The sequence below is a fragment of the Pelobates fuscus genome, chromosome 11 (genome assembly GCF_036172605.1).
Source record: "Pelobates fuscus isolate aPelFus1 chromosome 11, aPelFus1.pri, whole genome shotgun sequence".
NCBI classification, from domain to species: Eukaryota; Metazoa; Chordata; class Amphibia; order Anura; family Pelobatidae; genus Pelobates; species Pelobates fuscus.
In genome coordinates this window covers 53527343-53549499 of record NC_086327.1, presented here as the reverse complement: position 1 = coordinate 53549499, position 22157 = coordinate 53527343, and the positions used below count along the sequence as shown (strand labels likewise).

General features: G+C 44.1%; 1 protein-coding gene across 2 annotated transcripts in view; it reads left to right on the top strand.

Moving 5' to 3' along the window:
* The window catches only part of LOC134577474 (sulfotransferase 2B1-like), a 161517-nt gene that overhangs the window by 88085 nt on the left and 51275 nt on the right, over positions 1-22157 (top strand). For both annotated transcript variants that reach the window (XM_063436235.1, XM_063436236.1), the window contains exons 2-3: positions 5829-5963; positions 12609-12820. In XM_063436235.1, the coding sequence (XP_063292305.1) occupies positions 5831-5963; positions 12609-12820 (345 nt within the window). In that variant the 5' untranslated portion in view covers positions 5829-5830. The remainder of the gene's footprint in view (positions 1-5828; positions 5964-12608; positions 12821-22157) is intronic.

Below are 22157 nucleotides of genomic sequence, written 5' to 3'. Positions count from 1 at the left end.
AAGAAGTTGGTATTATACATTGTCGGGCGCATCTGAAAGGAGATGGTGACGTAACCAAAGGAAATCGGATGGCAGATAATGCAGCTAAGCGTGCCGCTGAATCAGGAAGACAGGAATATGTGGAACATATAGCTGCACTTATACCGACTCCACTGTCTCAATGGACTCCAGTTTATACAGCTCAAGAAGAAGAGTGGTTAAAGACAGAAGCTGGAAAATACCTGGAGAACAAATGGTATCAGTTAGAAGATGGAAGAATAGTCATTCCAGCATCACTAGCTGTAGAAATTGTCCAGAACTATCACAACGGGACACATTCTGGAAGAGATAGTATGGAAGAATCTCTCAGAAAACATTTCTACATACCAAGATTGTCCAACTTGACTCAAGCAATTGTACGAAGATGTGTAATATGTGCTAAGAATAACGCAAAGCAAGGACCAGTGAAACCACTGGGAGTCCAGTATATGGGGGGACTCCCTATGTCCGATCTTCAAATAGACTATACGTAATGCCTAAATCCGGCGGACATCACTACCTACTAGTAGTTGTGTGTACCTACTCAGGTTGGGTAGAAGCATGTCCCACTCGTACAGAGAAAGCAGGAGAAGTTGTGCGATTCCTGTTGCGAGAAATAATACCCCGATATGGACTACCATGTTCTATAGGATCGGATAATGGTCCAGCCTTTGTTCACCAGTGCCTACAACAACTGACTCATATGCTTGGTATTAAGTGGAAGCTTCATACGGCATATAGACCTCAGACTTCTGGGAAAGTGGAAAGGATGAACAGAACTATTAAGAACCAATTGGCAAAGATGTGTCAAGAAACTCAACTTAAGTGGAATGTTCTTTTGCCTATAGCTCTGTTACGTATTCGTAGTACACCTACCAGAAGGATGGGTCTCTCACCTTTTGAAATCATGTATGGGCGTCCACCTCCCGTACTTGGTAACTTAAGGGGGGATTTGAGTCAGTTGGGAGAAGGAATTACCCGGCAGCAGGTTGTAGAGTTGGGTAAAACTATGGAGGAGGTACAGAAATGGGTACAAGATAGATTACCTGTGAATATTTATCCCCCTGTTCATAGCTATCATCCAGGAGATCAAGTGTGGATTAAAGAGTGGAACAGTATACCGTTAGGGCCTAAGTGGAGGGGTCCTTATGTTGTTCTTTTGTCTACCCCTACAGCAATAAAGGTGGCTGAAGTGACTCCGTGGATTCATCACTCCAGGGTTAAACCAGCAGCAGTAGATTCTTGGCAAGCTACACCAGATCCAGAGAATCCTTGCAAGATCCGGTTAAAGCGCATGACTCAGTCGGAGTAACGAGGAGATATTGGGATTACAAGTGTGTTTAAAGAGATCAGTAAGTGAGTGTTTTGTTGGCCATAATAAAGCCAGACCACTCACCCACGTGACATAGCCAGGGTGTCTCGAAGGGACCTCTGTGAAGGGAAGAGAGGACCTGCAGAACTCCATTCCTTGCAGCCCTTACATCCCGGAAGCTGAGGTACCATCGCATGGACGAAGACTGAGGATGAAGACGTCGAAAGAAGTGCTCTTGATAATGTGTATTTTTATGTTTTTTATTATTCAGGAAGGTAGAGGTACCGACACACCTAGCTGTGAGGTTTGCATTAAGACTACTATAACAGGTAATCATATTTCCCAGACCCTAATTTGGCATTCACAATATGAATGTAAAGGATATGTATCAAGGTGTAGATACTTAGGTATAAAGTATAGTGTATGCCATTTAGGAGTAGGCGAACCTAAGTGCTTCAATCCAGAGTATCAACCCCGTACAATTTGGTTGACCCTCCGGAATGGAGACTCACAGGGGACCCTAATAAATAAAACAGTATTAGAAACCGTACATTCTTCGGGTGTTCTGCTATTTGATGCATGTAATGCGATATCAAGTGGTAGAAAACCGTGGAATGTATGCGGGGATCTTAAGTGGGAGAGAACGTATGGGTCTAACGATAAGTATATTTGTCCCAGTAGTAAAAATAAGTATGTAAGTCCAAAATGCCCAGATAGGGATTATAATTATTGCCCATATTGGTCTTGTGTGGGGTGGGCAACTTGGGGACAGAGGGTAGATAAGGATATGATTGTTACTAAGTTGCCTACCAAACCGTATTGTAAGTCTATGGAGTGTAACCCAGTCCATATAGTTATTAATAATCCTGAACAGTTTATAGATAGGTTCGGAAACTTATTTGGGTTCCAGATATATGGGACGGGTTTGGATCCTGGGACAATATTATTTATAGGGATAGAGACCGATACCGTAGCATCCCAAACTCATCAGGTTTTCCATTCTTTTTATGAAGAGATGAGTGTAGAAAATAAGATCCCCCATAATGCTAAGAACCTGTTTATTGATCTCGCCGAGAGTATTGCTGGTAGTCTTAATGTGACCAACTGCTATGTGTGTGGAGGTACTAATATGGGAGACCAATGGCCCTGGGAAGCAAAGGAGGTAATGTATTCTGGTTCTGAGACAATTGAACAGATAACATCTTCTCAAGCCGATTATCAAGTGAGTGTTAGAGGTAAATCTGAGTGGCGATTAAAAACCTCCATTATAGGTTATGTTTGCATAGCAAGAAAAGGAATAATGTTTAACACATCTGTAGGAGAACTAACTTGTCTAGGGCAAAAGTCTTATGATGATACTACAAAGAATACAACCTGGTGGTCGGCTTCAAATGTCTCAGAACCACCTAACCCGTTTGCAAGTTATGCCAATTTAAAGGACGTGTGGTTTGATCTATCTATCACATCTAGTTGGAAAGCCCCAGCAAATTTGTACTGGATCTGTGGTAAGAAGGCCTATTCAGAGTTACCACAGGACTGGGAAGGGGCATGTGTGTTAGGTATGCTCAAACCATCCTTCTTCTTGTTGCCTATTGAAACAGGAGAGACTTTGGGAGTTAAAGTATATGATGTGAATCATAGGAAGAAAAGGGGACCCCTAGAGATAGGTACCTGGGAAGATAATGAATGGCCTCCCGAGCGTATCATAGATTATTATGGGCCAGCCACTTGGGCAGAAGATGGTACTTTCGGATATAGAACCCCAATATATATGCTCAACCGCATTATACGGTTACAGGCAGTGGTTGAGATAATTACCAATGAGACATCACAAGCGCTCAATCTCCTAGCAAAACATAATACTAGGATGAGGACAGCCGTTTACCAAAATAGATTAGCCTTGGATTACCTATTGGCAGTAGAGGGAGGTGTATGTGGGAAGTTTAACCTAAGCAATTGTTGTCTTCAAATAGATGATGAAGGGCAAGCAATAGCTGAGCTTACTAGCCATATGGTTAAACTAGCGCATGTGCCTACCCAGGTATGGAAAGGGTATAATCCAAGTAGTTGGTTTGGTAATTGGTATGAGCAGTTTGGAGGACTTAAGGCATTGGTAGGTGGAGTCATGCTAATTTTGATGCTGTGCCTTCTCCTACCATGTCTGATTCCTTTGGTAGTTAGGTCTGTGCAAAGCATTATAGAGAATATAGCAGAGAGAAAGGCTGCTGCACAGATAATGGCTATATATAGGTATGAGGCTCTAAATCAGGGAGAACTAGTACAGGAAGAGGAATGTTGAGGGATTCATATCGTTAGGGAGTCGCAAAGTCTGGTCTGGTTCATAGCAACCTGAGGTGTAAGCAAACTATGGTTAAGTGATGCATCTGGAATTGTGAAATATCAGAAGCATCAAAGGGGGGAATGTGGTGGAATCTCAGTAAAAATAAATTTACTAGGACAAGATTGTCACGTGGTATGTGCACTTGCATATGTTGATGTACCAGTTCTAAGATACAATCAGTAGTGTAAGGAGCATAAGTAGGAATACAGGATATACGAGTATTTCCCCTCCTCCATTGTGCTGGGCAAGCCATGTGGTCAAACAGGATTTTAGTCTCTATTCGGTTGATTAGATAAGAGTATGTGTAGGTTGAACTGATTATGGGAGGAGCTACATGCCTATATAAGGGACCTACACTGTATGATCAGGACTCAGACGTTGCTGTTTTTTGGTGCCATTAGTCCCTCTGAGTCCCGGTCGGTGAATCGAATAAAGAATCTCTTCCTTCCTGAAGAAACCTGTGTCCATCTCTCTGTGCTTGGCTTCCGTCAGTTTCTCCGGTATCATTTCCTTTGCAAAAGTTAATTACTTCAATACCCTCATAACCACACTCTCCCGCGAACCCAAACGACTATTTCACACATTTAACTCTCTTCTTTGCCCTGCTGTTCCTCCTCCACTTACTAACTTGACCGCCTCAGACTTTGCAACTCACTTCACTGACAAGATCTCTACAATCAGAGAAGAGATCTCTCATTTTTCTTCTTCCTCTTACAATACTTCCCCTAACTTCACTCCCTCTGCTGTTCTATGTTCATTCACACCCGCTACATTGGAAGAGGTTTCTGCTCTGCTCCAGTCCTCCGGCCCCACCACCTGCTCCCTAGATCCAATTCCCTCGCATCTCATCCGTCTTCTTCTCTTTCTGCACCTATCATTAAAACTCTCAATCTCTCTCTCTATTTCCATCGCCCTTCAAACATGCAACTGTAACCCCAATTCTAAAGAAGCCCAACCTTGAACCTAACTCCCCATCCAACTAGCGTCCTATCTCGCTACTGCCTTTTGCATCCAAGATCCTTGAAAGAATTGTGTATGCGAGATTGACAGACTTCCTCGAGTCCAACTCCATGCTAAACCCGCTTCAGTCTGGTTTCCGTGCTAAGCACTCTGTGAAAACGGCACTGACCAAAGTATCCAATTATCTACTCGCTGCAAAATCTCGCGATCACTACTCTATCCTAATTCTCCTTGACCTGCCTGTGGGTTTTGATACTGTTGATCATCAACAGCTTCTTCTCATCCTCCGCAATATCGGTCTACAAGATATTGCTCTCTCCTGGTGCTCCTCCTACCTCTCCCAGCACTCTTTCAGTGTTTCTTTCTCTGGCTCTGCTTTTTCTCCCCAACTCCTCTCTTTTGGTGTCCCCCAAGGTTCAGTCCTTGGTCCCCTATTGTTCTCCATCTATACTGCCTCTCTTGGTAAACTCATTAGCTCCTTTGGCTTCCAATATCATTTCTATGCAGATGACACGCAAATCTACCTGTCCTCTCCTGATCTCTCCCCGTCCCTCTTGACAAGTGTCTCTGACTGCTTCTCTGCTATTTCTAACTGAATGGCTGGTTCTTGCTTTCAAATCACTACATAATACTGCTCCCACCTATCTATCCTCCCTTATACACAAGTATGTCCCGTCTAGGCCCTTATGATCTGCTGAAGACTTACATCTATCTTCTGTCCGTACTCCCACCTCTGAAGCTCACTTTCAAAATTTCTCAAGGGCTGCACCGTTCCTGTGGAACTCGCTTCCCTCCTCCGTTAGATGCTCACCCAGTTTTTTAAATCGTTAAAAACCCACTTCTTCATTAAAGCGTATCAATTAAACTGTTAATAGCTCCTGACTGATTCCTCTTCTGCAACTGTCACTAGTATAATACTATCCTTACCTTTTTGTGTCATTGTACCCCACTCCCTCTAGCATTTAAGCTCATTGAGCAGGGCCCTCAACCCCTCTGTTTCTGTGTGTCCAACTTGTCTGGTTACAACTACATGTCTGTCCATCCACCCATTGTAAAGCGCTGCAGAATTTGATGGCCCTATATAAATAACATAATAATAATCTTGGCAATTACTGCTCATGTTCTTTGCCCCTTCATTTTTATTGGCTTTTAAAAGTTAAATGCATGAGTGGTCAGACTTTGTTTGCTCTTTTTCAGATATGTGTGAACTCATCAATTACAAAGGAATTTTTTTCCCAACTTTATCAACCACTTTGAAGGACCTCAATTTTATTGAGAATGAGTTCCAGGTTCGGGATGATGATATATTTAACATTACTTATCCTAAATCAGGTAAGAAGATAATAAATTGTTGTATTTATAGAAACATAGAAACATAGAATGTGACGGCAGATAAGAACCATTCGGCCCATCTAGTCTGCCCAATATTTAAAAATACTTTTAATTAGTCCCTGGCCTTATCTTAAGTCTAGGATAGCCTTAACCTCAGCTGGAAGCCTATTCCATGCATCCACTACCCTCTCAGTAAAGTAATACTTCCTGAAATTATTTTTAAACCTTTGCCCCTCTAATTTAAGACTATGTCCTCTTGTTGTGGTAGTTCTCCTTCTTTACTGTGGTGATTCCCTTTATGTATTTAAATGTTTCTATCATATCCCCCCTGTCTCGTCTTTCCTCCAAGCTATACATGTTAAGTTCTTTTAACCTTTCCTGGTAATTTTTATCCTGCAATCCATGAACCAGTTTAGTAGCCCTTCTCTGAACGGAAATGACCAAATTCCATTTTAAGTGACCCCAAACTGACTGATGAGCTTGATGCAGTCAGCTGGAAATCAGCTCAGCTATGGTGTTTCTTGGCTGGAGGCTTCTTAAGGAAGACCACTCAGGGTCTAAATAGACTCTGGCAGAAACTCCCTGCTGTCCTCAAGTTGACTGTTGCTGGTGCTCAGATTTGCAACCTTTCCAGGGCCAATCACAGTAATCGGCAGGGAGTTTCTAATTGTATAGAATGTTATTATGAAAACAGGCATTAGATGGCGGTCACAGGCCACGCTCTACTGTTTTAACCCCTTAAAACTGGAGGGCGTACTATTACACCCTATTCTAAGCGGCTCTAAACGCCGCAGGGCGTAATAGTACGCCCTCCGTTTTTTTGTTACTTACCCGGCGATCGCGGTTGGGGGGACTCACCTGGGATCCCAGGGAGTCCCAAGCGGCAGTTCCTTTCTCCTGTGATCCCCCCCTGCCATGTGAGAGTAAGGTCCTTGTGAGGACCTCACAATCACATGGCCAGGTTAGTTGGCTGCTGCATTGCCAGCAGGGGGACTGCCTGTAATGACAGTTAGTCCCCCTGCTGGCTGAATTAAAATAAAATAATGTTAAAATCAGTGTTAAAAAAAATAATATACTTAGCTCATATATATATTATATATGTTAATATATATTATATATGTTAATTCTACATATATATTTATGTAATATTTTTACATAATTACCGTATATACTCAAGTATAAGCCAACCCGAATATAAGCCGAGGCCCCTAATTTTACCTAAAAAAACTGGGAAAACTTATTGACTCGAGTATAAGACTAGGGTGGGAAATGCAGCCACTACTGGTAAATTTCAAAATAAAATTAGATCCTAAAAAAATTATATTAATTGAATATTTATTTACAGTGTGTGTATATAATGAATGCAGTTTGTGTGTATGAATGCAGTGTGTGTGTATGAATGCAGTGTGTGTATGAATGCAGTGTGTGTGTGTGTATGAGTGCAGTGTGTGTGTATGCATGCAGTGTGTGTATATGAGTGCAGTGTGTGTGTATAAGTGCAGTGCGTGTGTATGAATGCAGTGTGTGTATGAGTGCAGTGTGTGTGTGTATGAGTGCAGTGTGTGTATGAGTGCAGTGTGTGTGTGTATGAGTGCAGTGTGTGTGTATGAATGCAGTGTGTGTGTATGAGTGCAGTGTGTGTGTATGAATGCAGTGTGTGTGTATGAGTGCAGTGTGTTTGCATGAATGCAGTGTGTGTATGAGTGCAGTGTGTGTGTGTGATGCAGTGTGTGTATGAGTGCAGTGTGTGTATGAATGCAGTGTGTTTATGTGTAGAACTAAAAAAATAACAACATTACTTATTTTCTCCCATTTTCTTCATATTAAATTATGTTTCATAGCTAAATATTTGATATTTAATGGAAGCCCTGTTCCCCCTGAGTAAAATTATATATAATAAGGGTGGGTGCATTTAATATGAAAGATGTGAATTACTGTTGGACAGACATATAGCGCAAATGCCAGGTTTTGTTTACGTTCACAATGTGTACATTTGGCTCAGTCCTTAAGGGGTTAACTAGTAAATCCATCTTTTCATATCATAATTGGTATTAGCAGATGGTTTTTTGATAATTAGGGTTAGTTATGTTAAGTCAAAAACAGAGAAACACCATAACCCGTAAATATCCGAAAAAGTATCCAAGAAGCAAATCCTTTGCTAGTGCAGGTTTATTGATACAAAATAGAACTTTGCTAAAATGTACAGATATCGTACATGTATTGTAAATAAACAAAAATAAAAATACATGCACAGGAGGTTGGTAACCCAAACCAGGGCAACATGTGGTCATATGTCATCTGGGCAAACATTTTCCCATCCACACACTGGAAAAGATTTTAATCAAATCATGCATCACTTGTACCACCACACATGTTGTCGACAGGATTGTTTGCACATGTGGCTTAGTGTGCAAGACTGAAAATGAATTAAGAAAGCGTATAGGAGCATACCTTTCCATGATTAGGTTGGCATTCAAGGATGGCTTGTCAGATAATCGGTGGCGAGGCATTTCTTGCAGGCTGGCCATCAATTACCGACTTTTATAGGAATTGACCATGTGCCATGGTGTAAAGAAGAACACATGTCCACAGCATCTGGATACTCACTATTAATAGGAGTCAGGGGGAGCCCAATATATTATTATTATTATTATTATTATGATATTTATAGAGCGCTGTCAAATTCCGCAGCGTTTTACAATGGGTGGACGAACAGACATGTAGTTGTAACCAGACAAGTTGGACACACAGGAACAGAGGGGTTGAGGGCCCTGCTCAATGAGCTTACATGCTAGAGGGAGTGGGGTAAAATGACACAAAAAGGTAAGGATAGTATTAGACTAGTGACAGTTGCAGAAGAGGAATCAGTTGGGAGCTATTAACAGTTTAATTGATACGCTTTTATGAAGAAGTGGGTTTTTAACGATTTCTTGAAGGAGTGGAGACTGGGTGAGCATCTAACGGAGGAGGGAAGCGAGTTCCACAGGAACGGTGCAGCCCTCTAGAAATCTTGAAGGCGAGCATCATAGATGGGAGTACGGACAGAAGATAGACGTAAGTCTTCAGCAGATCGTAAGGGCCTAGACGGGACATACTTGTGTATAAGGGAGGATAGATAAGAGCAGCATTATATAGAGATTTGAAAGCAAGAACCAGGATTTTAAATTGAGCTCTATATTTTATAGCAAGCCAATGTAGTGACTGACAGAAGGGTGAGGCATGGGAGGTGCAGGCGGACAGGAAGATGAGCCTCATTATGGACTGTAACGGCGCAAGTTGGAAGCACATAAGACCACTGAGAAGCGGATTACAGTAGTCAAGGCGAGAAAGGACAGGGGAATGGACCAACACCTTAGTCCCATCTGGGGTTAAGTAGGGGCGGATGCACGCAATGTTTTTGAGATGGAAATGACAGGATTTGGCGATAGATTGAACATGAGGCTTGAAGGAGAGGTCGGAGTCAAATAGAACACCTAGGCAGCGAGCCTGCGTGGTGGAGCTGATGGTAGCACCGTTGACTTGGAGGGAGACAGACACAGGAGTAACTTAAGGGAGGAAAGACCAGAATTTCGTTTTTGGTCAAGTTTAGTTTAAGGAAGTGGGCAGCCATACGGTTAGAAACAGCAGAGAGGCAGTCAGAGACACTAGTCAAGAGGGACGGGGAGAGATCAGGAGAGGACAGGTAGATTTGCGTGTCATCTGCATAGAAATGATATTGGAAGCCAAAGGAGCTAATGAGTTTACCAAGGGAGGCAGTATAGACGGAGAACAGTAGGGGACAAAGGACTGAACCTTGGGGGACACCAACAGAGAGGAGTTGGGGAGAAAAGCAGAGCCAGAGAAAGAAACACTGAAAGAGCGCTGGGAGAGGTAGAAGGAGCACCAGGAGAAAGCAATATCTTGTAGACGATATTGCGGAGGAGGAGAAGAAGCTGTTGATGATCAACACTGTCAAAAGCCGCAGACAGGTCAAGGAGAATTAGGATAGAGATTTTGCAGCGAGTCATTTATTTTATTTAAAGGGACACTAAAGGCACCAAAACAACTTGATCTTAATAAGGCAGTTTTGGTGTAAACATCATGCCCCTACTCTTTTACTGCTCAAATCTCTGCCATTTAGGAGTTAAATCGTTTTGTTTATGCAGCTCTTTCACACCTTTTATGAGACTTGCACAACCTTCCTAAACACTTAATCTAAAGAGAGATCTAATGCATACACCTTCTTAAATTGGGGGGTGGGAGGGAGAGGAATCCTGCAGTGCCAGGAAAACATATTGTTTTCCTGGCACTGGAGATTCCCTTTAAGTGCACATTCTGTTTAGTTTACAATTTCTTACCTCCTGCTCTGTTACTAGCCTTCTAAAACCTGCAGGAACCTTCTGTGTGTGACTAAAGTTGAATTTACAGAGTTAGAGAAAAAAACATACTAAAGTAAGTTAACATCTGATTAAAAATGAAACCCTTTAGTCATGCTAAATCCAAAGGCCACTACTCCATACTAATTCTTCTTGACCTCTCAGCGGCCTTTGACACCGTTGATCATGCTCTCCTTCTTCAAACTCTTCAATCGCTTGGTCTCTGTGACTCTGTCCTCTCATGGTTTTCCTCTTATCTCTCCCAACGCTCATTCAGTGTCTCCTTTTCTAATGATACCTCCTCCCCTTGCCCTGTCTCAGTTGGAGTTCCCCAAGGCTCCGTCCTTGGCCCCTTCTATTTTCTCTTTATACTGCCTCTCTTGGCAAACTTATTACCTCTTTTGGATTTCACTACCACCTGTATGCTGATGACACCCAACTATATCTCTCCTCCCCGGACCTCTCCCCTGCCGTCCTGCAACGTGTCACTGCTTGCCTTTCTTCCATCTCTGACTGGATGTCCTCCCGCTTTCTGAAACTCAATCTCTCAAAAACTGAGCTCCTTGTCTTTCCTCCTCCTAATACTGATCCTCCTCTTTCGCTCTCCCTCCAAGTTTGTGGTACCAACATCAGTCCATCCTTGCAAGCGCGCTGTCTTGGCGTCATACTTGACTCTGGTCTCACCTTTGAGCCTCACATCCAGCATGTTGCCAAATCCTGTAGATTCCATCTTAAAAACATAGCCCGCATCCGCCCCTTTCTCGCACCAGATACTACCAAGGAGCTTGTCCATGCTCTAGTAATTTCCCGCATGGATTATTGTAACCCTCTCCTGATTGGTCTCCCCAATAGCCGTACTGCACCCTTACAGTCCATAATGAATGCTGCTGCTAGATTGATTTTCCTCTCTAGTCGTTTCTCTCACACCTCACCCCTCTGCCAGTCCTTACATTGGCTTCCTGTATGCTATAGGAGTCAATTCAAGGTACTAACTCACACCTATAAAGCACTGAACAACTCTAGCCCCTCTTATATCTCCTCACAGATCCATAGGTATGTCCCTTCTCGGTCTCTCCGTTCTGCCCGTGACCACCTCCTGTCCGTTGTCCGCACTCGTACGGCCAACTCGCGCTTGCAGGACTTCTCGCGGGCGGCTCCCTTCCTATGGAATAGCCTGCCTACCGCCATCAGACTCTCCCCTAGTCTTGCATCTTTTAAGAAGTGCCTTAAAACCCATCTCTTTAGGAAAGCTTATGGCCTCCAAGACTAACCCTTACCTCACATACCTGTCTCTTGCCCTCTCCTAAAGGGCAGCCCACCTTATTTGATTGTAAATTCCTGTCCTAATGTGTTTTACACCCCACCTCCTATAGAATGTAAGCTCGTTTGAGCAGGGCCCCTTCAACCTATTGTTCCTGTAAGTTTATTTGTAATTGTCCTATTTATAGTTAAATCCCCCTCTCATAATATTGTAAAGCGCTACGGAATCTGTTGGCGCTATATAAATGGCAATAATAAATAAATAAATAAAAAAATGCAGGCTGTGTGAGTAACAGCCAAGGATGTGATGCATAAACAGAAGCAAAACTGATTTAAAGGGATACTATAGTGCCAGGAATACAAAGCTGTATCTCTTTTTGCCTTCCCCCTCGCTTGCGCCCCCACCCCCCAACTCCCTCCGTCCCTGGGTGATTAAAGGGTTAAAAGCCCTTTATTTACTAAACTTACCCCATGGCCGATGTCCCTCTGCGCTGGGTCGCAGCACCGCCTCCTAACGGGCTTTAATGCGCAGTTGTGGCATATTGCCGCACGCAATATGCAGCAAATGCGCATAGGAAAGCATTGAATCTTGAGGCAGACTTAGTGCTGCAATGTAAACATTGCAGTTTCTTTGGAACTGACATTTTTAACATTGTAGCACTAAGTGCAATAGGGACACTGCACCCAGACCACTCAAATGAGCTGAAGTGGTCTGGGTGCCTATAGTGTTCCTTTAACTCCTAAAATGCAGAAGATTGAGCAGTGAGACTACAGGGGAACCATAACCACTTCTTTAAACTAATGATTTTTGATACCTATAGTGTCACTTTAACCATATTAATGGAATTATAGACTAATACTTTAAATAATTAATACAGGTAGCTACATAACTAAGTAACTATGTGAATTAATTAAGTACATTTTGAGTAATAGCATTGATTTGAATATTTAGGTATGAACACATTAACCTATACCATACATAATGCTTAAAATAATTATTGTATTAATTTTTGTTATCTTTAATTCCTAGGCACCACCTGGGTAACAGATATTGTAAGCCTCATTCACACCAATGGAGATCCAACATGGTCTAAAACTGTTCCAAACTGGGACAGAATGCCTTGGCTAGAATCTGCTTATGTTAGTGACAGGCTGCAAAATGAAAACAGCAGTCCAAGGCTTATCACCAGCCATTTACCTAAACATCTGTTTTCCAAATCTTTATCTCATTCTAAAGCTAAGGTAAGTGAAATGTGTTGTTTAAATATATTCAACTGCAATGCACAATCATTATATTTCCATATGTTTCTAACATCTCTGTACATATTAAAAACATATAAATAGTACCACTTCAGTCTATTACTGCAGCTCTGCTTTAAAGCACAACTGTCTTCACATTTTCACTTCTTGTTTTTTGTTTTTGTTTTTCAAAAAGTTCATTAAAGTTCTTGTTTTTTAAAAATGTAATACATTTAATTGAACCTAATGATTTTCTTCTAAATCATGCATATTGATTTTATTGAGAAAATTTAGCTTTTTTAAAACAAAAATCAGGTTGAGAAACCATATTTGGTCAGTCTCCACTATTATATGACCAGCTGCTGCTCAACCCAGGAGCAGGGGAAAACCTCACAGTTGCTGTGGCTTGACTAGGGTCCTCCTGTAATTTCTACATCCTGGAACAGGATAGGGTAGTGCCCTATCCTGTTCCAGGATGTAGAGGTTCCAGAAGGACCCTAGTGCTTAAATATTCACTCCCAGGGACTGGACAACATGCAGTCCTGGGAGCTGTAGTCCGACAAGGACTTTTCCCATTGAATCATCCACGAGCTGGAACAAGGTGCTGAACAGTGATTTAGCCCTTTCCACTCTCAGTAACTAGACAACACATAGTTGTGGGAGTACAGCTGATTTTAAAAAACTGGCCTTTTATTCACAGACCCCAGCAGGGGTCTCCATTGTATTCAGCACAAGCCCCTCCAGGAATCTCTGGGCCTGGGAGATAATTGTGTTAAAGACTGGTAAGCTAATTATCTCCCAGGAATAGAGAGGCAAACACAAAAACATAAAACATGAAAATACCCCAAAACATCATAAAAACATACAATAACCCCACAAATAATACATCCCCAAATAGCCCTGATCCAAGTGCCCAAGTTCAAAAAATAGCGTTCAGATCCATGCAGTGTAGGGTAAATGCCACGTATCAGGGCGTTTGGTGCTTTTGCTGGTCAACTTTCGGAGGCTCCTGCAGCCTCAATATGAGGTGCTCCTCCTGGCTTTCCGGTAGCATTTGTTCTCCTTAGTCTCAGTCACTTTCCCTCCAAAAGTGGTTCAAAACCCCCGGACCAAGTTGTCCGGGAACCACATGGTCACCTGAGGCAAAAAACAATTCCATAATATTCGCAGCTATGTCCCGCTGAGGTGATTGGGAACTCACAAAGTCCTCATGCCAAAATTATTTCCATAGTGGCTGCAGCTAAGTACCACTGAGGACTATCGGTGGGTTTGGTTCATGCAAACGGCCGCCAGGGAGCTAGTGTTTGATTCCATTCGCAAGAAGGGAAAGTGCCAAACCAGGGGCACCCAGGGAAAGCTGCTAATGGCGGCTGGGCAGGGTAACTCCCAAACGGTGTCCCAGACCTGGACCAGAGTCGGTGGACAGGAGGCCCAGGTTCCATATATATATATATATATATATATATGTGTGTGTGTGTAAATGCGGAGCCTGGAGTTGTGAGAGGGACTAGTGCTGATATAAGAACTCACCTATCGGCACTAGACTCCTCCTCGGTATCGCTCCGTTTCGTGTGACGTCACTTCCGGGTAACCTGTCAGTGAGCCGGTTCACTACACGGAGGTCCTGCAGCCAAACTATCTCCGCGGGAGATAGTTTCCCGCGGTAATAGTAAGTTACAGATGGGTACCGCTAGTACACCGTCTGTAGAATAAAGGGCGTCAGTTGCCATTTACTACGTGCAGGCATTTCCCGGGGGGCTCATTATATGTTCCGGTTCGTCAAAGTCCTGCTGCTGTCGGGCGCCTAACTGCTCCACGAGGCTGTCTCCCTGCCTAACAGTAAGTTGACAGACGGGTGCTTCAAGCGCCATCAGCTAGGGAACCCTCCAACTGTCCGGCAACGAGTTCACATGCCGGCTAGACCCCACGAACACACAGGGTTCACGCCGTCTGCGGGGATCCCCTTGATACGTGCTGCGTTCCCGCACTTATTTAGCCGAGCAAGGTGGTTGATAGTTAACCCCTCACCGACCGCACGGGCCAAGTCAGTGGCATAAGCGCCGAGGTACCACTCAGTAGCCCCAAGGAAGAGACCCCCCACGAACAAGGTTCACGGTGTGTAGCAGCAGTCCCTTGGGTTCGTTACACGGCCTGGGTTCATGCTAAACCAATCAAGTTAGGGATGACACCTCACCATAAGCGTAGGATATTCTGTTTACATTTCCTATCTGTGTGCCACGTTCGGCACTTCCCTTTATTACATGCTGTCAGGGAATCTCAAACCTGTGTAGTCCGTTATTTACCATTACTTACGCTGGTCTCAGCGATATCGCCACCTTGTGGCCATGTTAGACAATTACGGGTAATAACTTCTGTGCTTAAGCACTGCTATGCTTTAATATATGTTAAGTTTATGTTTGTTCATTTTCCCTGAATAAGGGTAGTTCTGGTTTTCCATCACTATGATTAACTACGAGGTCTGTTATAAGCATCATAGCTCCTGAACATTACAGCTATAGTCATGTTAACCCTGCATTATTTTTCATCACCCCAGGCTCTGTAGGTCTGCAATTCGTGATACAGTTGCGTTTTTTTGTTTTTTTTCTAGTGCTGGTACGTGCATTTAACAACTATACATGCTTAGTTCTAACCTGCATTCGCTCACTTAACAAACACGTTTGTGGTAACAATTGTAGAGCCACGGGTGTGCGTTTAGGAGTATTATAGATATATTGATATAGTAATATGACTCCCTGCATGTTATTGTTGGTTACATACTTCTTTCCTCTTCCCCCCGGGTATACACTTACGGTTTGGTTACATAAGCTTCCAGGATACACTAAAGGTGTGAAACATGTCACTTCGACGCTACTTGTAATCTAACGGGCTTCAGATAATCTCCCTTCCCCAAATCTTTAAGTACTACGTATACCTTTTGGTATATACTACAGATAGGTATCACTACTGACTTCAGCCACTTTGGTGTTCTAGGCATAAGCACAACATCGTTTCTCTATACAGACTCAAATATGTCTCATAGCATGTTTTCATAATTATTTTAGACTCTTAAGGGTCTTGCAGTGACTCTGCTCACATACCAGCCACTACAATTGATAAGTCTTGCTTGAGAACTTGTGAAAACTGTTAAGTTCTGTCTAAAATCTAGAAGGTAGGCCATTCCTTTTAGCAGAGAAATTGTATTACAATTTCATTTTCTGACTCAGACATGATTCCCCTTTCCACATACCCTTAGGCGCTCAAATAATTACAATTGCATCAAACGCTCGGTATACAAATTCAATTCAGTACAGACAGGCACGTTTTGCCCATTAGGTTATATGGGTATCTCCCTGTTTCTATCCGTCCTTTAGACTAGTAATATTAGTGGCTATTAGGGTAATAGGTGTCATATTTAGCTTTCTCGGGTCTTCTATGCTTCATACTAGGGGTCCCGCGAGGCCAACACCCATCCTCATACTCGGAGGTATTCGGCCATTGGTCCAACGCATAGTTAGCCGCCTTGCAAGTTATATAGAGAGGGCCTCGCTTGTCACACCCAATCCTATTTTCTCTTAATGTCACAGAGAGGCCAACATCACACCACTACATTCTGTGGTAAATAGGCCCTCGGTCCAATTTATAGATAGAGCATCTCAAGCCTCTTGGCATTAGTAGGGCCTCACCTGTCACCACTTAGTGAATGTTTTCGCCACTTGGCACTAGTTAGCAGCCAGTACCCTGGAGACGAGATCCTAATTTCTTTTTTTTTTTTTTTTTTTTTTTTTTGTCAATCTCTTTTTTATTGAGGCAGTAAAGTATATGGGATACAGAATGAGAGAGGGGAGATGATAATGCTTCATACATAATGGGTATAATACAATGCAGTATATATCATCTGTGCTTAACTTGAGCCTCATTTTTTTTTTTTTTATTAATAGGAGTTGGTCTAGTAAGTTTAACGTAGTAGTAAAGAGAGTAGTGGTTGGACTTAAGTGAGAAATTAGGCAGCGTCATAGCAATAACACTAAACAGGCAAATAAGGTAAGCTATACATGAGGACATGCTATGTAATAACAACAGGCCTGAGTAGCTTAAAAACAGAGTAGGTAAAGCATTCAAGACATTTTAGAATTCGGTTTGTCTATATGATACACAGCGCAAATATACCGGTGTATGACATGGGAGGCTTAGTTCAGTGCTAAATTAGTGCAAAAAGGTGATGAGAAACCAACAGATAAAAAATAGTGTTAAAATATAATTACCAGCACTCTGTTTAAAACGGTGAAGTTGCATGAGATTAAGTCCCAGATCCTAGGTTTCTATGCTTATCGCTAGTGGGTCTACATGTTAGCTAAGGCATAATGGGCGTAAATAAAGCATATACATATTGGTAAAGCTATAAGTTTAGGCATTGTTAGCAGTATGAACAGTTTCTAACTCTGAATGAAAACAAGTATAGCATTAATTTTCATGGGAATGTATGCCAATGTCCGTTATCATCGCGGGTGTCCATTGAGTTTGTACGGTTCAGACACTTTACCCGATGCCTGCCTGTGGGTGTGTAGTGTCCTGCTGCTGTGTTGCTTGCGTCGGCCTTTGCTGCTCAGGTATATTCCTCAGTGCTAGGAAGCGTAGGGCTCCGGGGCCTTGTGGGGAGGTGATGAGTCTTCCTAACGGTGCAGGATTCCAATGTGGATCAGATCCCACCAGGTAGCTTGGAGAGTTGCGGCAGTGGTACAGTGCCCCCCCCGATACCCCTGTCCCACTGCGTGTTGGAGGGGAGCAGCTCCGATCGAGCCCTCCGGCGAGGTACCTCATAGAAGGGGCTGAATGTGTGTGGGAGGGTTGATGTGGAAGTGACCCTGGGATGAGTCCCTGTAAGGGATGTAGGCGACTCACCCGTGGTAGAGTATTGGGTTGCTTTGAGTGTCGGCGTCGCTGCATCCTGAGGGCCGCTCTGGAGTCACGGAGAGGGATTCCCTGTAAGCTGCGCCGAGTGGCCGGTCGTAGCCAAGCTGTCGCCTCTCTCATGGCCATCTTGTACCGCTGTCTCTGGGTCTTAAGTCTTGCCCACAGGTAGTTACTCAGACTCTGTACATACTCCATCGCGTGCTTAGGCGGTTTAAGTATTGTATGCTTGGGCCTGGACTGCGTCTCAGCCGCCATTTTGGCTGGGCCCAGTAGATCCCGTTTGGTCGTCTGCTTATTCATCCCCATGTGGGGTTTGCCAACTTGCTAGTTGCTTTGTCTGCCGCTTTTACCGGGATATCCCTCACCGGCAGGGGGGGGGTGATCGGGGTCTTGAGCGCTGCAGTAAATTCCCGCTGGTCCGTCGGCGGGGAGGTCGGCCGCCTCTCCCACGCCAGTGCGCCCGTGTAGGCCGCAGTACAGTGTCCGCTACAGAGTGCCTCTCTAAGTCCGGTGGACCGGCCCGGTAAGTCCCTGGGTGCCACCGCTGTTCTGCTGTGTCAGATTAAGGGGCTCAGTGTGCGGTAAAGTTAATAAGATGCTTTGTAGGCAGAATGTTTCACGGAGCTCCTGTATCGTGCGACCGGTCGGCTCGGCTGTCAGGCCCCGCCCCCCGAGATCCTAATTTCAATTCTCGTTTTAGTATGTCACAAGTTCAGGAAGGGGGAGATGAGCTTTCACTCCCTAGCACCCCAGCTAGGTCAGGTTCACCATTTAGGAGACGTGAATTGGCGAGTCCTTCATCTAGCAGATCTTGGACTATACCAAACTTAGAAGAAGAAGAAGCATTCCATTCCAGGCTACTGCCAGGAAAGCAGAATTATTTAGATTAAAGGAACACTATAGTCACCTAAATTACTTTAGCTAAATAAAGCAGTTTTAGTGTATAGATCATTCCCCTGCAATGTCACTGCTCAATTCACTGTCATTTAGGAGTTAAATCACTTTGTTTCTGTTTATACAGCCCTAGCCACACCTTCCCTGGCTATGATTGACAGAGCCTGCATGAAAAAAAAACTAGTTTCACTTTCAAACAGATGTAATTTACCTTAAAAAATTGTATCTCAATCTCTAAATTGAACTTTAATCACATACAGGAGGCTCTTGCAGGGTCTAGCAAGCTATTAACATAGCAGGGGATAAGAAAATCTTAATTAAACAGAACTTGCAATAAAGAAAGCCTAGAAAGGGCTCTCTTTACAGGAAGTGTTTATGGAAGGCTGTGCAAGTCACATGCAGGGAGGTGTGACTAGGGTTCATAAACAAAGGGATTTAACTCCTAAATGGCAGAGGATTGAGCAGTGAAGCTGCAGGGGCATGTTCTATACACCAAAACTGCTTCATTAAGCTAAAGTTGTTCAGTTGACTATAGTGTCCCTTTAATGCAGACATACACCGACAACAAGCGGGAACATCGACATGCCTGACTTACAGACCATGATGAATTCTCTTCTATCATGCATGGGCCAAATTAGAGATAGGATCGACCGATTAGAATCTGGTCAATTGGCATCAAATCTGACATTGTCTGATGCTACATCTCTAGCAGCTGCTACAGCTATATTACAGAGTCCTTATATCCCCGATTGATACACTCATGATTGCACCAGCACATATGGTGCCTCCTCCAATACGCAAAGATATCCTGGAAGGTAAGGATGTGAACCTGGTCTCACTTCTGATTGCTTCCCAGGATATCGTAGAGAATAAACGTATGCTTATGGGGACTTATCGGTAGTCCTCAAGGCCAGAGATCCCAGACTCAGTAAACAACTGACCATTCCTGAATTTGTACGGGCGTTTGGGATCTATAGAGATGTGGTATGTACCAACTTGCCACATATGGGGAATTTGATACTTATATGCATAAGCTGGTAGACCTGGGGCACAAATATGGCGAATATGCCTTCTATAACTATCACAGGTAATTTTTGGCTAAAGCAGTAACAACTCTGGCCCAGTTTAATATGGTCATTAACTGGAGTAAACTGGATACAGAGTTGTTCTGTATGCATTTCGCTGGCCTCAGGACTCCAGCCTGTGCTGTGTGTTCCTCAACCTCCCATGCAACAAATCTCTGTCCTAAAGACGCCTCTGGTTCCGGCCAACAAACCCTGGCTTACATCTAATGTAGATGTCCATCAATACTTCACTAACTTGATGAATTTCTCACCGTACAGAGTAATGCTTGTCCACCACATAGTCTACATGATGCCTTACAACTATTTGAAAGTTTGGGCGTCCCGGTTTCGCCTTCCTAAATAGAAGGTCCCAACACCATAGTCAGTTTTCTGGGTATTCAACTCGACTCAGTGGCTATGAAATCCATATTGCCGAGGGCCAAAATCTGTCGTATCTTAGCATGTACTGATGATTACTTACGACTGGGTCACTGTAGTCGTGAGGAATTACGGTCATTGCTGGGTTCGTTGAATTTTGGTCGGGGGAAACTGTTCAATGTTTTCTGACAATCAGGTAACGTGTCATATCATTAATAAAGGCCAGCCCCCTTCTCTTGTTATCATGAGTTTCGTTAGACGCTTAACTCGGCTAGCGGTGACTCATCAATTCTTCATATGTTGTACACATGTTCCGGGTGTTTACAATACGGCTGCTGACCATTTATCCCGCTTCCTTTTTCAGGAATTCCTACACCCCAATGTGTCACCAATGGCAACTCCGGCCACTCAATTTCAAGACCTTATCTTGGATTAGGCGAACTCCTAGCACATGGCAGAATGCTGTCACAGTGCGCTTTGTCATAAATGACCCCAGAGGGTCATACAAAGGGCTTTCAATATTTTATGAGATTTACTAGGGAATTCCACGTGGTAGATATTTTCACGATGGAATCTTTAGTGGCTTTCACTTCTTTTTGCCACCTCAAATTACATCTATCCTATAACACGATCAAACTTTATCTCACAGGGTTACAATATCACATGCTTACACTATTTCCAAACAAACAAACCTTATTATCATCTTATCAAATTAAGACTGTGTTAAAGGGAATACAGAGGTGCAGTACACCACAAACACCTCATAGATTACCAATCAATCGGAGCTTGATCAGGTCTCTATCAGACCTTTTGTATAAGTCACCATCTGAACCAAAGACCAATCAAACCTTAAAAGTCGTTACATACTTAGTTTTTACAGGTTCCTTAGACCCAGGGAATTCACTACCATCAACAATTCTGAATTGCCTTGAGTCATGCCTCAAGATCTCACATATCAGCAAACAAGAAGACCACTATGTACTCTCTCTGCAACATACCAAGACCAGTCAACCAGGACAAACAGTAAAGTTCATTATTACTAGTGATGTCGCGAACATGAAATTTTCCGTTCGCAAACGGCGAACGCGAACTTCCGCAAATGTTCGCGAACGGGAGAACCCGGCGAACTGCCATAGACATAAATTATGCCCCTACTCGCTATACCGCGAGTAAGGGCATGTCTATTAAACAGTGAGCAGCCTGTGGCTGCTCACTGTTAAAAAAAAAAAAAAGGCCCCCCTTCCCGAGCCACAACCCGCGCTTTTAAACTAAAAGGACCTCCCCCTGGGCCACCACCCCTGAGCGGCAGGTGGGGGCCCTAAATCAGAATAGGGGGGGGACCTAATGTCCTCCCCCCTTGCCCCCACCCCTGAGCAGTGGGTGGGGGCACTAAATTATAATAAGGGGGGCAACCTAATGTCCTCCCCCTGGGCCCCCACCCCTGAGCGGCGTGTGGGGGCCCTAAATCAGAATAGGGGGGGGACCTAATGTCCTCCCCCTGGCCCCCACCCCTGAGCGGTGGGTGGGGTCCCTAAATACTAATAAGGGGGGCAACCTAATGTCCTCCCCCTGGGCCCCCACCCCTGAGCGGCGTGTGGGGGCCCTAAATCAGAATAGGGGGGGACCTAATGTCCTCCCCCTGGCCCCCACCCCTGAGCGGTGGGTGGGGTCCCTAAATACTAATAAGGGGGGCAACCTAATGTCCTCCCCCTGGCCCCCACCCCTGAGCGGTGGGTGGGGTCCCTAAATATTAATAAGGGGGGGACCTAATGTCCTCCCCCTGGCCCCCACCCCTGAGCGGCGGGTGGGGGCCCTAAATACTAAAAAGGGGGGGGACCTAAGGTCCTCCCCTCTGGCCCCCACCCCTGAGCGGTGGGTGGGGGCCCTAAATACTAATAAGGGGGGACCTACTGTCCTCCCCCCTGGCCCCCACCCCTGAGCAGCGGGTGGGGGCCCTAAATACCAATGGGGGGACCTATTGTCCTCCCCCCCGGCCCCCCACCCCTGAGCGGCGGGTGGGGGCCCTAAACAAATGTCCCCCCCAGGTGACTAGGGGTCCCCAAACCCCTAGTCACCTCCCCCCCCAAAAAAAA